The sequence below is a fragment of the Ovis canadensis genome, chromosome 7 (assembly GCF_042477335.2).
Source record: "Ovis canadensis isolate MfBH-ARS-UI-01 breed Bighorn chromosome 7, ARS-UI_OviCan_v2, whole genome shotgun sequence".
NCBI lineage: Eukaryota > Metazoa > Chordata > Mammalia > Artiodactyla > Bovidae > Ovis > Ovis canadensis.
The window spans coordinates 26478522-26492989 of NC_091251.1; the positions used below are offsets into that span (position 1 = coordinate 26478522).

At 52.8% G+C, this 14468-nt stretch overlaps 1 protein-coding gene across 3 annotated transcripts in view; it reads left to right on the forward strand.

Moving 5' to 3' along the window:
- SMAD3 (SMAD family member 3) overlaps nucleotides 1-14468 on the forward strand; it is a 127281-nt gene that overhangs the window by 89047 nt on the left and 23766 nt on the right. For all 3 annotated transcript variants that reach the window (XM_069595467.1, XM_069595468.1, XM_069595469.1), the window contains 3 exons: nucleotides 10819-11012; nucleotides 11200-11331; nucleotides 12617-12691. In XM_069595467.1, coding sequence (XP_069451568.1) covers nucleotides 10819-11012; nucleotides 11200-11331; nucleotides 12617-12691 — 401 coding nt within the window. The remainder of the gene's footprint in view (nucleotides 1-10818; nucleotides 11013-11199; nucleotides 11332-12616; nucleotides 12692-14468) is intronic.

The window sequence follows — 14468 nt, forward strand, 5'->3', positions numbered from 1 at the left end:
AGTCTTAACCACTGGAGCACCAGGGAAGTCCTGGTTTTGGCAACGGGAGAGGATCCTGGGTGAACCCCTAAATCCACTGGCCCTCTCAGCAGGACTATTTGCAGGGCTTTCATATTTGCTGGGGAGAAGGAAATGGCAACCCACTCCAGTGTTCTTGCCTGGAGAATCCTGTGGACGGAGGAGCCTGGGGGGCTGCTGTCCTTAGGGTCACACAGAGTCGGACACAACTGAAGCGACTTAGCATGCATGCATTGGAGAAGGCAATGGCAACCCACTCCAGTGTTCTTGCCTGGAGAATCCCAGGGACAGAGGAGCCTGGTGGACTGCCACCTATGGGGTTGCACAGAGTTGGACACAACTGAAGCGACTTAGCAGCAGCAGCAACATATTTGGTGCTCTATCAAACAGTTGTCCTGGGCCATCCTTGGCATGGGAGACGGAAAAGAACATTCTGATACTTAGATGTGAAGGAGAGGCAGAGCAGCAGATCTCGGAGCAGACCACTGGTGCTCAAAGGCCAGGCGGAACCAAAGGAACTGTTACTACTCAATGAGCAAATTGAAAAGAAAAAAAAAGGCTGGTCTCTGGAAGAAGCTAGAAAGTTAGGTTGTGTGTATGTATTTTAAGTAAAACACGCTTCACCTGAAGTATTAACAAATTTGCTCTTTGTTCACTACTTCTGCTCTGGTGCCTGAGATTTGGTGGGTATTCAGTAACTCTTTGAAGATGGATAAGAAGTCAGTTTCCCTGGTAGGGAGGGAGCATGGGACAGCATGGGAAAAAGCTCTGTTTACCGCACCCTCCATTTCTCCACCCAGGTCTGGCTCTGAGTTCTGGCCCTGCTCCTGTACAAGTTACACGACCTTGGTCAAGCCCCTTTAGTTCTCTAAACTCAGGGAAGGCAGGATGCACTGGGGTTGAGCCATCTTTGTATTCTCACATAGTAGCAGTGTGCCCGGGCTTCCTCGGTGGCTCAGCTGGCAAAGAACCTGCCTGCCAGTGCAGGAGATGCAAAAGGTGCAGGTTAGATCCCTGAGTTGGGAAGATGCCCTGGAACAGGAAATGGCAGCTCAGTCCAGTGTTCTTGCCTGGAAAATCCCGTGGAGAAAGGAGCCTGGCGGGCGACAGTCCATGGGGTCAGAAAGGCCTGGACATGACTGAGCCACACGCGCGCACGTGCAACAGTGTGCCCCGCGGACCGTTCGTGCTGTGACTGGGTCCCGGTGTGTTTCTGGAGCTGTGTGCTCTGCTCCTGCTCTCCCAGCCCCGTGTCCAAGTCTGCCGGTTTCATGTCGGCCCCCAGATGGCTGTGGGTCACAGATCTCTGGGCACAGGGATGTGTGGGCCCCGGGCCTGCCTCTCTGCCCGAACGCACTGGCGGGCTCCGCTTCCCCATCAGCTCTAGACTTCGGCATGTCCGTGTCCTTGGCTGTGGCCCCCACCACCATTCTGGGACGCTTTACAGGCCCCACTTGGAGCCAATGGGAGGAAACCTAATTTCCTGCCACAGGAAATGGTTCAGCTGGTGAAGAATATATTTAAGGAATAAAACCTCTGTCAGAGGAGCTTGAGAGCGTTGCTGGAGAAACTCTTGAGGGTCTCTCATCAGGAAGCCGCTGGGTGTGGGACAAGACCTCAAGCCCAGAGGTGGACTGTGCTCTTAGCCCCAGCAGCTGGTCTTGGGCCATGCCGAGAAAGGACTGGGTCAGGGAGAGGGGCGGGCTGGATATAGACCCTTTTCTGCAGTGGAGCGTGTTTATGGTAACATCAGCTCAGAATTAAGACTTATTTATTGGATTTACTTAAAATGGGCCCGGTGCCCCATAAGGCTGGGAGGGTGTGTACTGGACACGTGGACTAAATTAGATCCAGCGGCTGAAACTCCCAGTTCACTATTAACCCTTTGGTGAGCATTGCTGGGGGTTTTGAGTGGGACAGAGGGAGAGACACCACCAGGGCTAGCTCTGTGCAGCCTTGAGCCCAAAGGAGTAGTCGGTGATGCATGAAAGGACATGAATTAGATGCCCTCCTCGCCGTGAGGTTGCCCAGAAGCAGGGCCATGAACTAGATGACTGCTTCTTATTTTGAATATTTGTTGTGTGTTTATTTGGCTCCACGGGCCTTACCTGTGGCACGTGGGATTTCCGTTGCAGTCTGCGCTTCTCTCTAGTTGAGGCACGTGGGCTCGGTAGTTGTGGCACACTGGCTTACTTGCCCCATGGCACGTGGGGTCTTAGTTCCCTGACCAAGGGTTGAACCCACGTCCCCTCACTGGATGGCAGATTCTTAACCACTGGACCACCAGGGATGTCCCCCCACCATTGGGCCTGGCCTGGCAGCCAGGAGACCTGCTCTGCAGCTGGGTGCAGACAGCTGTGTGGTCCTGGGAGGGGGGCGCCTTTCCTCTCGATGGAGTGAGGCAGGACCATTATGAGACTTGCCTTATGACCCAGCTGCATCTCGGTGAGGCTGCTCTGAGATAAGGAGCGTGAGAGTCTTGCGAATCCTGGAAGCAGCAGGCTACCCAAGGCCTCACTGTGGGCCCAGGTGGCTCGGGGAAGGGGCGGCGCCTGCCGTCTCGAGCTCCTCCTGGGGACCTTTCTCCTCCGGGCGCTGTCATAGTGATGGGGTTAGTAATAGTGACGCTACAGAAATGACAGTGGGTTGACGCCATGTCCTAGCTATTCGCCGAGAGCTTTCCCTACAATGTCATTTAGTCCTCCCAACAATGCTGGATTGCTGAAAGGGACTTATTTAAGATGAAAGATAATTAAGACCAAGACATTAAGCAATCTGACCAAGTTTACACAACTATTGACCAGAGAGTCTGTATTTGAATCCAGGTTTATCCAAGTCCAAAGCCCCAAAGTCCTTTTTTTTTTTTTTTTTAAATTGTAGTATATTTGACATACAACAAACTGCATGTTTTCCCACTGTACAGTGTGGTCAATTGTGACCTGTGTATATACCTGCAGAACCACCACCAGGGATAAAACCAGCATATGACCCAGCGATCCCGCTCCTAGACATATACGCTGAGGAAACCAAAATTGAAAAAGATACACGTATCCCATTGTTCATTGCAGCACTATTTACAATAGCTAGAACGTGGAAGCAACCTAGATGTCCATCGACAGATGGATAAAGAAGTTGTGGTCCATATACACAATGGATATTCAGTTCAGTTCAGTTGCTCAGTCGTGTCCGACTCTGCGACCCCATGAATCGCAACACGCCAGGCCTCCCTGTCCATCACCATCTCCCGGAGTTCACTCAAACTCACATTACTCAGCCATAAAAAGGAACACATTTGAGTCAATTCTGATGAGGTGCATGAACCTAGAACCTATTATACAGAGTGAAGTGAGTCGGAAAGAGAAAGATAAATATCATATTCTAACACACATATACGGAATCTAGAAAAATGGTCCTGAAGAATTTATTTACAGGGCAGCAGTGGAGAAACAGACAGAGAGAATAGACTGATGGACTTGGGGAGGGGGAGGAGAGCGTGAGATGTGTGGAGAGACTAACATGGAAACTTACATTACCATGTGTAATAGCCAATGGGAATTTGCTGTATTGCTCAGGAAACTCGAACAGGGGCTTTGTATCAACCTAGAGGGGTGGGCTGGGCAGGGAGATGGGAGGGAAGTTCAAAAGGGAAGGGATATATGTATAGCTATAGCTGATTCAAGTTGAGGTTTGACAGAAAACAATAAAATTCTATAAAGCAATTATCCTTCAATTAAAAAAAAAAAACTACCGCCAGGAGTCAAGGTACCAACCATCACCTTTATTCCTTGATAAGCTCCCTGTCTCATCCCCCTCCAACCGCCATCCTGGGGCAACCGCGGGTCTGCTTGCCGTCATGCACATGTAAGGTGGCACTGTCCCTTGACTTCACTGCATATGATGTTATACAAACAGGATCACGCCTGCCTTCTTTGAGAATGATTGTCCTTCTGTTCATCCATGTTGTTCGTATCAGTGGTTCATCGTTTTTTGTTGCTGGACTTTCCGTATGGCTCTTTCAGTTTGTTTGTTTGTTCACTTGTTGAGAAGCGCTGGGTCCTCTCCAGTTTGGGGCCCTAATGAATACAGCCGGGATGAACACTGGTGCACACGTGTTTGTGCGGACAGACGCCTTCGCTGCTCTCGGGTGAGGCTTCGGAGTGGACCGGGTGGATCATATGGTGGGTTTATATTTTGAACTTTTATGAAATTTCTAAGCTGTTTTTCGCAGTAGTTGTACCATTTTACATTCCCACCAGCAACATAAGAAGTTTCAGTTGCTCCGCAGCCCTGCCGGGACGTGGCAGTCTTTGCAGTGGCAGCTGTTCTGGTAATGATGGAGTGGCATCTCACTGTTTTAGTTTGGACTTCTCTAATGACTAGTGATGTCAGGCATCTTTTCATCCTCCTTTTTTTTTTTTTTTTTGCCACATTTATATCTTTTTGTGTAGTGTCTGTTCCAGTCACTTACCTGTTTTGTTTTTTAATCGTTGGGTTGTTTGTTTTCTTATTAGTGAGTTTTCAGAGTTCTTTATGTGTTTTGGAAATAGGTCTTTTATCAAATATGTTGGTGGTTTAGTCACTAAGTTGTGTCTGACTCTTGCAACCTCATGGACTGTAGCCCACCAGGTTCCTCTGTCCATGGGATTTCCCAGGCAGGAATACTGGAATGTGTCACCATTTCCTTCTCCAGGGGATCTTCCTGACCCAGGAATTGAACTGGGGTCTCTTACATTGCAAGCAGATTCTTCACCGACTGAGCTACAAAGGAAGCCCCATCAGATGTATTCTTTGCAAATATTTTCTCCTAATTTGTGGATTGTCTGTTTTATTCTCTTAACAGGGTCTTTTCAAAGACCAGAGGCTTAGGCTTTGATGGTGTCCAGTTCGTCAACTTTAAAAAAAGTTGGAATATGTTTCTGATGTAGTGTCTTTGCCCATCCCAAGGCCACAAAGATGCTGTCCTCTGTCTTCTTCCAGAAGTTGCATAGTTTAAAGCTTTATATTATGACCCACCTTAGTTAATTTCTGTATAAGGTACAAGGTGTAGATTGCATCTTATTTTCCTCGCATATGGCTGGCCTGTTGTTCTAGCACCATTTGTTGAAAATGGTCTCTCATTTCTCTACTAAATTATCTTTGGACCTTTTTCAGAAACCAGTGGATCATATCTATGTGGCTGTTTCTGGACTCTATGAGGGTCCATTGATCTGTACCTTGATTATTGTACCTTCCTTGGTTTAAAAAAAAATTATACCGTTGAAATAATTCATGTGTGTAGTTTAAAAACTCAAGAAGTCTGTGAAAACTTCAGTCTCTCTTGATTTGCTAATTAATATTCTAATTTTTTATGTCCAGGAATGTTTTTCAATAGTTTGCAAATGTTCCTGTTTTAGGATTCCTGTGACTTGTCTCCCTGAGAGTAGTTTTTGTTCTGTTTCATTCTGTTTGGAAGTTTTTTTCTGCTCCCTACATTGTCTCAGGCTTCTTTTTTTCTTCCCTACTAAGTCTGTCTCTGTGGGGATTCCGGATGTGCGTCTCTATTAGAGAGTGTGGCCCTGAAAAGCTGAGTGCCTGCTGGTGTATGGCGATGGGAGGGGCCTGTTGGCAAATGGGCTTCCCTGCAGGGCAGGCTTGCGGGAACTGGGTCGTTTTGTTGGGTGATCCCCAGATGTCAGTGTTGCAGGCCTTTTCTCCTGGGCTGAGCTGTTTAATTCCTCTATAGGTGGGAGTGGGGGCACGGGCCTCACTGTTAGTGTCCTGGGTGCCTGGTGAACAAGGGAGCCTTCACGAAATCCTGCTCCTAACCCTCGTCTGACTTCACCCCCAGCTGTGCCCTGTGACCCCATCCAGAGCCCTGCTCTCTGGATCATTTTCCACAGAGAGCAGACCTGTCTCTGGCAGGCCTGGGGAGGTTGGCAGGGAAGGAGCTGGGACCTGCTGGCCTCTTCTGCAGACTTTAGCCCCATCTTCCTATTCTCAGCCGAGTCTTGACATGTGTGTGGTGCCTCCAACTCCTGAGTCTTCCCAGGTTTTGAGGCCCGATGGGAATCACTTCTGTTGGCTTCCTCTGATGACGCTTGGTCTCAGCTCACGTCACTCTGCTAAGTCTGTTCCCATTTGGCCAGCTGCTTTCCAGTTTTGTCTGATCTGCTCTTCTACTCATTGTCTTGGGCAGGACAGAGAGAAATGCATCCATCCAGTTTGTTGTATTTGACCAAAGACTTTCCTAGTCTCTCCCACCCCTGCCCCTCCTCCCCTCCCCTCCCCTCCTCCCCTCCCCTCTTCTCTTCCTCCCCTCCCCTTCCTCCATCCCTCTCCTTCCCACCCTCCACCACTTGCCTCCTCTCTCTCCTCCACCTCCCTGCTATCCTCTATCCCTTGTCCCCTCCCCCTCCCCCACCTCGCCTTCCCAGTCTCACGTCCCTCCCATCTATCACCATCCCCTTCTCCTCGCTCCTCCCGCCCCCTCCCATCCATCACCATCCCCTTCTCCTCTCTCCTCCCGTTATGTTTGGAGCTTTATCTGCAGGTAGACAGCCAGGATCCTTAGGCCCTGAGAAAAAAACCCATGTGACCCAGAAGGGATTGGATGAGCAGTCAGGACGCTGAGGTCTCTGCCTGCCAGTGTGATGTGCCTTCTGCCCTCCTTGACTCTCCTTCTCCACCATCCACTACCCAAACGCATGAGGGCTGCACCCTCACATAGCATGTGCAGGCCTTGTGCGTCCACGGCCTCCCATTTCTGCCCACTCTGTGCCCTTCTCTCCCTTGCAGGCCCCCGAGCAGGTGTGGGGCCCTGGGTCACTCTGGGTCTCTGGTTCGGCTGTTAGGGGTCCTGGGGGTTAGGCTATTAGGGCGGCGTGTGGGCACCCCTCTGCGCCAGGAGTGCCCAGAGTTTCCTGTCCCCGCCTTCCCTGCTGAGGCCCAGGCCCCGTGCACGGCTGGCGGGAATGTGGCCTTCTGCTCGCTCCCTCAGGTGGTCCGTCCCCTGGAAAGGGGGACCATTCTCTTCTGTTGTCCACCATCACCCTCTTCCTGCCCTGTATTACTATTTTTTTAATTTCTGTTTTGTAAATGGGTTTTTTGTATCATTTTTTACGATTCCATGTGTAAGTGGTATCATAGAATATTTGTCTTTCTGTGTCTGACTTACTTCATCCAATATGACCATCTCTAGGCCCATCCATGCCACTGTGAATGGCACTATTTTGTTCTTTTTTATGGCTGAGTGATACTCTGTTGTATATAAACACCATGTCTTCTTTGTCCGGTCCTCCTCCATCAATGGATGTTTTGCTTGCTTCCATGTCCTGGTGATTGTAAATAGTGCTGCATTTAAAAAGCGCCTTCTATCAGCTGGGTGGGGAAGGGGGACTCCCTGCACAGCCTCACTCCTTCCTGCTAGTCTGAGCATCTCTCCAAGGACTCTCCATGTGGAGGCTACTCCAGGTATTCAGCTGTCTCTCTTCGGGGGGATTTTGGCAAACACTGAAGAGGGAGTGTGGCCACGTCCCTGTCTGTGGGCACACAGTGGCTTTTCAAGACAATAGGAACAGCTAAGCCCTTCTCTGTCCCCACCAGTCACCTCCCACTCCCCCTTTTTCTCCCCCTCAGCCCCACAGCTCACCTCACTTATCCAGGGCTGACTTTGGAGAGGGTCCGTTGTGGTGTGGAAAAATAACACTCATTGGTTGGTACTTCACCAAGGACTTTTTACAAAATAATTTTGTTTATTTTTGGCGGTGCTAGATCTTCGTTGCTGGATGAGGGCTTTTGCTAGTTATGGTGAGCAGGGGCCGCTCTGAACTGTGGGCGTCACATTCCAATGGCTTCTCTTGTTGCAGAGTATGGGCTGTAGGGCGTGTAGGCTTCAGTTGTTGGGGTGGACAGGCTCAGCAGCTGTGGTTCCCGGGCTCCAGAGCACAGGGTCAATAGCTGTGATGCACAGACTTAGTTTCTCTGTGGCACGTGGGATCTTCCCAGATCAGGGGTCAACCTGTGTCTCCTGCATTGGCAGGCAGATTCTTCACCATTGAGCCACCAGGGAAGCCTCCAGAAAGCACTTTTGAGTGGATACTGAAAATTGCGTGAGGTCAAGTGCAGCAGTGGGGGGAGAATGTTCCCATTTTACAGATGAGGTACTGAGGGGCCCAGAGACCTCAAGACTTGCCCAGGGTCTCACAGGCGGAAGAGTAGAACCTCGCCTTGACCCCGGGTCTCATGACTCCACATCTGGCCGTCTGCCTTCTGCGTCTCAGGGGCGAGTCCCAGGCTGTCTTCTCTCGTTCTGCCTGCTAATTACTGTTTTGGGGCTGTTGGGGTTCCTTGGTGTGGGGCCCCGCAGGAGGGAGGTAATTACACCCTTGGAGTTGCCCTTAGTCAGCAGCTCCCCTGCAGCCCCTGTGCCATAGCCCGGCTCTGACCTCTGTCCCTCCTTCCCCCTGGGCCAGTGACTCAGAGAGTTTGCCTGGATTCCTGTTTCTGTCTCTTTGGTTGGTACTTCTGGTGGCATCTGGCAGGCCCCTCCCTCACAGTGTCCATAAATTCCATTCATTCAGGAAAACAGGTACCCTCAGTCGAATGGGGGCAGGGAGAGAGAGCTTTAAATGCCTCTCCACCAGCCCTGCCCAGCCATCAGAAACGTCCTGCCCACTGACCAGTGGGGTCCAAGGATGAGCCACCTTGTAGGGAGGGCAGTACTGCCTTTGGGGGCCTCTCTCTATCTGTAAGAGCATCCATCAGCATCCACTCTTTTCTTGTGCTGAGGGGCATGCAACTTGGCTTATGGGATCTTAGTTCCCCAACCAGGCATCGAATCTAGGCTCTTGGCAGTGAAAGCAGGGAGTCGTCTAACCACTGGGCCACCAGAGAACTCCCCGTCTCATCCACTCTTGACCCTTCCACCACCACTGCCTCCAGTCTGCTTGTCCCACAGCCAGAATTTCATACACACATGCACACACACACTCTTTCCACTTACACACCTCAGAGGGTTCCTGTGGCTCTTAGGAAGAAGGCAGAACCAGAGTCTGAGACCCTGTGGAGGCAGCCCTTCCTGCGCCCCAGCCTCCCTCCTCTCTGGCACTCTGGCCTCCATCTGGTCTCCCTCCCCATTATGCTTTCCGCCTTCTCAGAACCTTAGCACATGCTCTCTCTCTCTCCCCGGAATGTCCTCCTCTCAGCCCCCTTTGTCTGCTTACTTGCCTTTTAGACTTTCTGGTCAACCACCATGCCCTCAGAGATGCCCTGTCTCGCTCTTCAGTGAGGCATCGTCCCCAGGGTCACATACACTTGCAGCTCCCTGCTCTTCGCTTCTCATTGTCACTGACCTGATTAGTAGGTTAACATTGGCCTTGCCCTTGGAAGCTCACAGAAGCCGGGACCGCTTTGTGGCCTCTTTTCCTCTCTTTCCCTCACTGCTGTATCCCTCGTGCCGCACAAAGTAGGAGCTCGTGAAATACTCGTTAGATAAAGCATTCATTTTTTTTTTTTCCTTCTTCTTCTTTGTAATTTGGCTGCACCAACTCTTAGTTGTGCCATGCAGGACCTTGAGTTGATGGCATGCGGGATCTAGTTCCCCAACCAGGGACTGAACTCGGGCCCCCTGCATTGCAAGCATGGAGTCTTAGCCACTGGACCACCAGGGAAATCCCTTGATAAAGAATTCTGTGTGTATGGACTCTCCTCACCCGTCTAATCCTGGTTGTCCCTGAAGTCTCGCATCTTTTCAGAAGCCCCCTGTCTCCCACCTGCTTCTTGGCTGATGGTGCTCCTGCCATTTGAGCTCCCCAATCGTCACGGCCTATGGCACTGCTCCAGCTTTCCTTCGGGCTGATGACCCGGGGATTTTAGAGGAAGATTCTGATATAATGGGTTGGGGTAGGCTTTCTGGTTTTGCCTTTTAGAAGAGCTCCCGTGGACACATGCCACTGGTCCATCAAGGACCACGTTTTGTAGCCTGGACAGGGGGATGCGGTGGGCACCAGGTCAGCTGCTCAGAGGCCAAGTCACCACAGAAGACATGGCTTGCACAGGGACAGGACACTGCCGTGGGTGGTGGGTTGGGCCGAGCTGGGCCAGGGACTGAGGCAGAACCAGGCCTGGAGTGGGGTCGCAGCTCTGCTCACACACGACCTTGTAGGCCTGAGCTCTGAGCTAGGGGAGAGCCGTGGATGGGGCGCCTGGGCCACCGGCAAGAAGCCCGCACACAGAAAGGGGCTCCTGAGAGGCCTGCTGTGTAGGGCCTGACCAGTTAAAGTTCCCTTTCATGTCCCTCCCTCGCTCCCCACCTCATCGACCCCAGCTGAAACAGGGATTTTCCCCCTTGTTTTCCTGTGTATGAGGAGGGAACTGGGTGAGCCTGGAGAGCCGCTGGGGATGGGCTGCGTGCTGTCATCCTCCTCGGCGGCATCACTGTGGTCCTCATGTCGGCTCCTGAAGAGCTCCCATCTTCTAGCTCAGCCCTGGCCCCTCTGCCCATCTCCGCCTCGCCTGGCCTTTGCAGAGCACAGTTCAGTGGTGTTCCCTTCAAGGTTGGGGAGGGTAGTTGGGTCTGCTCTGCCGGCCCAGGAGCCTTTGGCCTGCTGGGTGGGCCTCTGTTCTTCTCCTGGACCCCTTCCAGCACACCCAGAGCTTCTCTGATTTGCAGGCCCTCTGCCTGCGAGCCGGACAAGTGCTGGTTGTGGGGGGAGCTTTCTGAGTCTCTGCCAGGCTCCCAGGAGCTCGGCGCGCTGGACTTGGGGCAGAGGCAGGCCAGATCCCCTCACTGTCGGTTTCTGCTCCTCCCGTCCATCCTGGCAGGTCCCTGGATGGCCGGCTGCAGGTGTCCCACCGGAAGGGGCTCCCCCATGTCATCTACTGCCGCCTGTGGCGATGGCCCGACCTGCACAGCCACCACGAGCTGCGGGCCATGGAGCTGTGTGAGTTCGCCTTCAACATGAAGAAGGACGAGGTCTGCGTGAATCCCTACCACTATCAGAGGGTAGAGACCCCAGGTACGGCCTCTGTGGGGTCCGCAGGTGTCTACCGGGCATCCTTCTCCTCTGCCTCTTCCTCTCCCCCTCCCGACACCCTCCCCCTCTTCTTCCTGAGGGCGGGCCTCTGGTGCATTTGGGGGTACTGGGGCTTAGGTCCAGCCTGGCATCCGCCCTGACCCTCCTCCGCTCTGTCTCCTCTGCACAGTTCTACCGCCTGTGTTGGTGCCCCGCCACACAGAGATCCCGGCCGAGTTCCCCCCGCTGGACGACTACAGCCATTCCATCCCCGAAAACACTAACTTCCCTGCCGGCATCGAGCCCCAGAGCAATATTCCAGGTAGGCACCCACGAGCAGCAGGCCAGCCCCGGAGGCGGGCGCAGGCCGGCCCCGTCACCCCTTCTCCGCACACCCGCTGGCCCGAGGCCCCTGACTCAGACCCGCGTCCCTGTGGGGAGAGGACCCGTGGCCTTGGCTCCCCGCTCACTAATGATGCTTTCCTTGGCATGGAGGAGCAGCGGCGTGACCCTTCCGCCCGGCCTCGGCCTCGGTGCAGTCATTTATTTTGGAAGCGGAAATAGCAAGGCTGTGTTTCTCTCACCACCCTCCCCGCCCCGGGGCTGGAGTTCAGGCAGGATCCCTGAACCCGAAGGTCTGGGGGCTGCAGAGGCAGTGGGCCGAGCTGGGGCCAAGGGCAGGGCAGTGTGTGGAGAACGGGCCCTGTAAGTAAGCCCTGGGAGGGTTCCAACCCGGGTGGGAGGTTTTACTCTAAAGGGAGAAGTGGGCTCTGCTGTCAGAGTGTAAATGTTTTTAGAAGCCCGTAATTTACATGCAAATAATGTGTGAATCACCAGAACTCCAGGAGTCCAGGAAAACTGCTTGGCAGTGCTTGGCCAGACCCTGCACTTGGGTAGCTGGGGCAGAGGTGGGCCGTGTTCCTTTCGGAGCCGTCTAGTTTGGACTAGCCTTTGGCCTCGAGAGAGCTCCCCGTGCTGAGGTTGACCTCGGGCTGTGTGCATGGGTCAGCGCGTTAAGGAAGGACCTGCTTCATAGCCCCGGTCTTTCATCCGTCACAGGTGGCTCTGGTGCCTGGGGGGTGGGTTGCCTACTCTGTTTGTTCAGCAAAGCAGAGACGTCAGTCAGGGCCTGGGGCTCAGTGAGAGGAATGCATGGCAGTCTGCTCTCATGCAGTTTGCATCCCACGTGAGACGTGAGACGTCCCCTCAGGAGCCGCAGATCATGGTACGGGGGTAGGTGGTAGAGCCAGAGGGTGTTTTGAGGCAGTTGCCCTCAGAGACAGGTGAGTCCACTGCGGGGGTAGGGGGGTGGAGTGGAGTGGGCTTAAACCTGGTGTTGAGGGATGGGGAGAAGTTTAGTGCCACAGAGGCTGTAGAAATAGGCACTTCAGACGGGGAGTCAGACAGTGTGAACAAAGTTCAGAGTGATTCAGGTGGGAACAAGGGAGAATGAGCACACAAGGACAGCGGGAGCCAGGGGTCCGAGGCCCAGAGTCCTTCAGCTCCCGCCCCTGGCGTAGTGGCGTGAATCTGTGAGTTTGCAAAGGGCGGCTCAAGTGCCAAACCAGAGAGGCCAGGTAATGAACCACCTTCCTTCCAATTCCCAGAAACCCCACCCCCAGGCTACCTGAGTGAAGATGGAGAGACCAGTGACCACCAGATGAACCACAGCATGGATGCAGGTCAGAGTCTTGTGGAGTCTCTGCTCCTAGTCCTGAGTGCTCGCCCTTCCCCATCCTTCCCTCTGTTCCTCCATCTCGCTCTCTGTATTCCCTTCTCCGCACTTTCTCTCTCCATCCTTCTCTCTGTCCCTCCATCCAGTATTTACTGAGCAATCACTATGGGCCCAGATCTGGGATAGAGGAGGAGCCTGAGTGGCTCATGGTGTGCGGGGGAGACCAACAAGACAGCCCGCAGTCACCGTGCTGTCTCCTGTATGCCTGCCCTGAGGGAAGCTGCTATGTGGCACAAAACAGGGTGGTGCCGGCCAGCCTGGGACAAAGTGCTGGGGGACTGAGCAGTAACTTGCAGTGTAGGTTTTCCTGCCTTGAGTCTTGGAGGTATATAGGGCTTGGCCAGGCTGCCAGGACAGGCCGACCAGTGTGCCAGGCAGAGTCATGAGGGGCTGTGGGGAGGAGAGCTGGTGAGTTCTGGAGTGGGTGAGAGCTCCGTGTGGCTAGAGCATCCTCCTCCAAAGACGGGGAGGGCCAGTCATTCAAAGCTTCAGGTGTAGCCAGAGGCTGACATGGAGCCCCTGCAGGCTGAAAGCAGATGAGAAGCTGCTGGCAGTGTGATGGAGGGTGGGCTTCATCACCTGAAACAGCTCAGGAGCGAGACCTTTGCAAGGCCCCGAAGCATGTATTTTTGTGTGATGCCCAAATGTGATCTGTGTGTTCCTGCCATGAGGCACCCAGCCCAGTCATCTCCAGCCACATCTCCAGATGTTCCCGCTTCATTTGTTCTGGGACCAAATTGGCCTCAGACCAGCAGCTTCTGGAATTGAACCCCAGCTGCCACATCGCATGTGCATGGGGTTGCATGTGGTTGGGTGAGGAGGAGGGAGCCAAGCAGATGTTCCCTTCCGACGACGGCAGGCATGCCTTGGGTACGCAGAGCCGTCCGATGTGGCGGGGCCACCTGCCCTGCACGTAGCCCAGAAGAGAGTGCAGTTCCCGAAAGAAGGATGCAGGGGACGTGCATGCTACTGTAAACGTGGTCACTTGATATATAGCCTGGGCATCGTGTCCCATGCCTCCACATACCGCTGATGAGTGGATGACGGTGTGAACCCAGTCAGAATGCACTGGAGACCTGTGTTTGATGCCAAGCGCCTGCCGTAAGCTCGCAGCTTTAAACACTGGCATGGGAAACCAGCCCCCTCCTCGCTACTCTTCAGGTTTATGGAAGGATTACAGGCAAACCTTCGATATACTGTGGTTTGACATCCAGATAACCACCGTAAAGCAAGTCACACAAATTTTTTGTTCCCTAGTACATGTAAAAGTTATGTTTACACTGTCTTGGTCTATTAAGTGGCCAATAGCCTTATGTCCAAAAAAGTAGTGTACACACCTTTAATTAAAAAATACTTGATAGCCCAGCAATGTTAACCATGATTTGAACCTTCAATGAGTCAACATCTTTTTTGCAGTAGTAACTATCAAAGATCACAGATCGCCATCAAAAATATAATTATAATTATGATTAAAAAATTAGAAACATTGTGAGAATTTTCAGAAGGGGACAAAAGACATGAAGCCGATGAATGCTGTTGGAAAAATGGTGCCAGTGTGTCGGCTGGATGCTGCATTGCCACAAACCTTAGGGTTGTAAAAAAACAAAATAGCATCTGCAAAGCACAGTAACACCAAGTCTGCCTGTGCAAACAGACCAGAGGAGAAGGTCTTATATGGGGCAAGCAGCCACCTTTTCACCCTCTCAACTCTTGTGTCTTCCCCT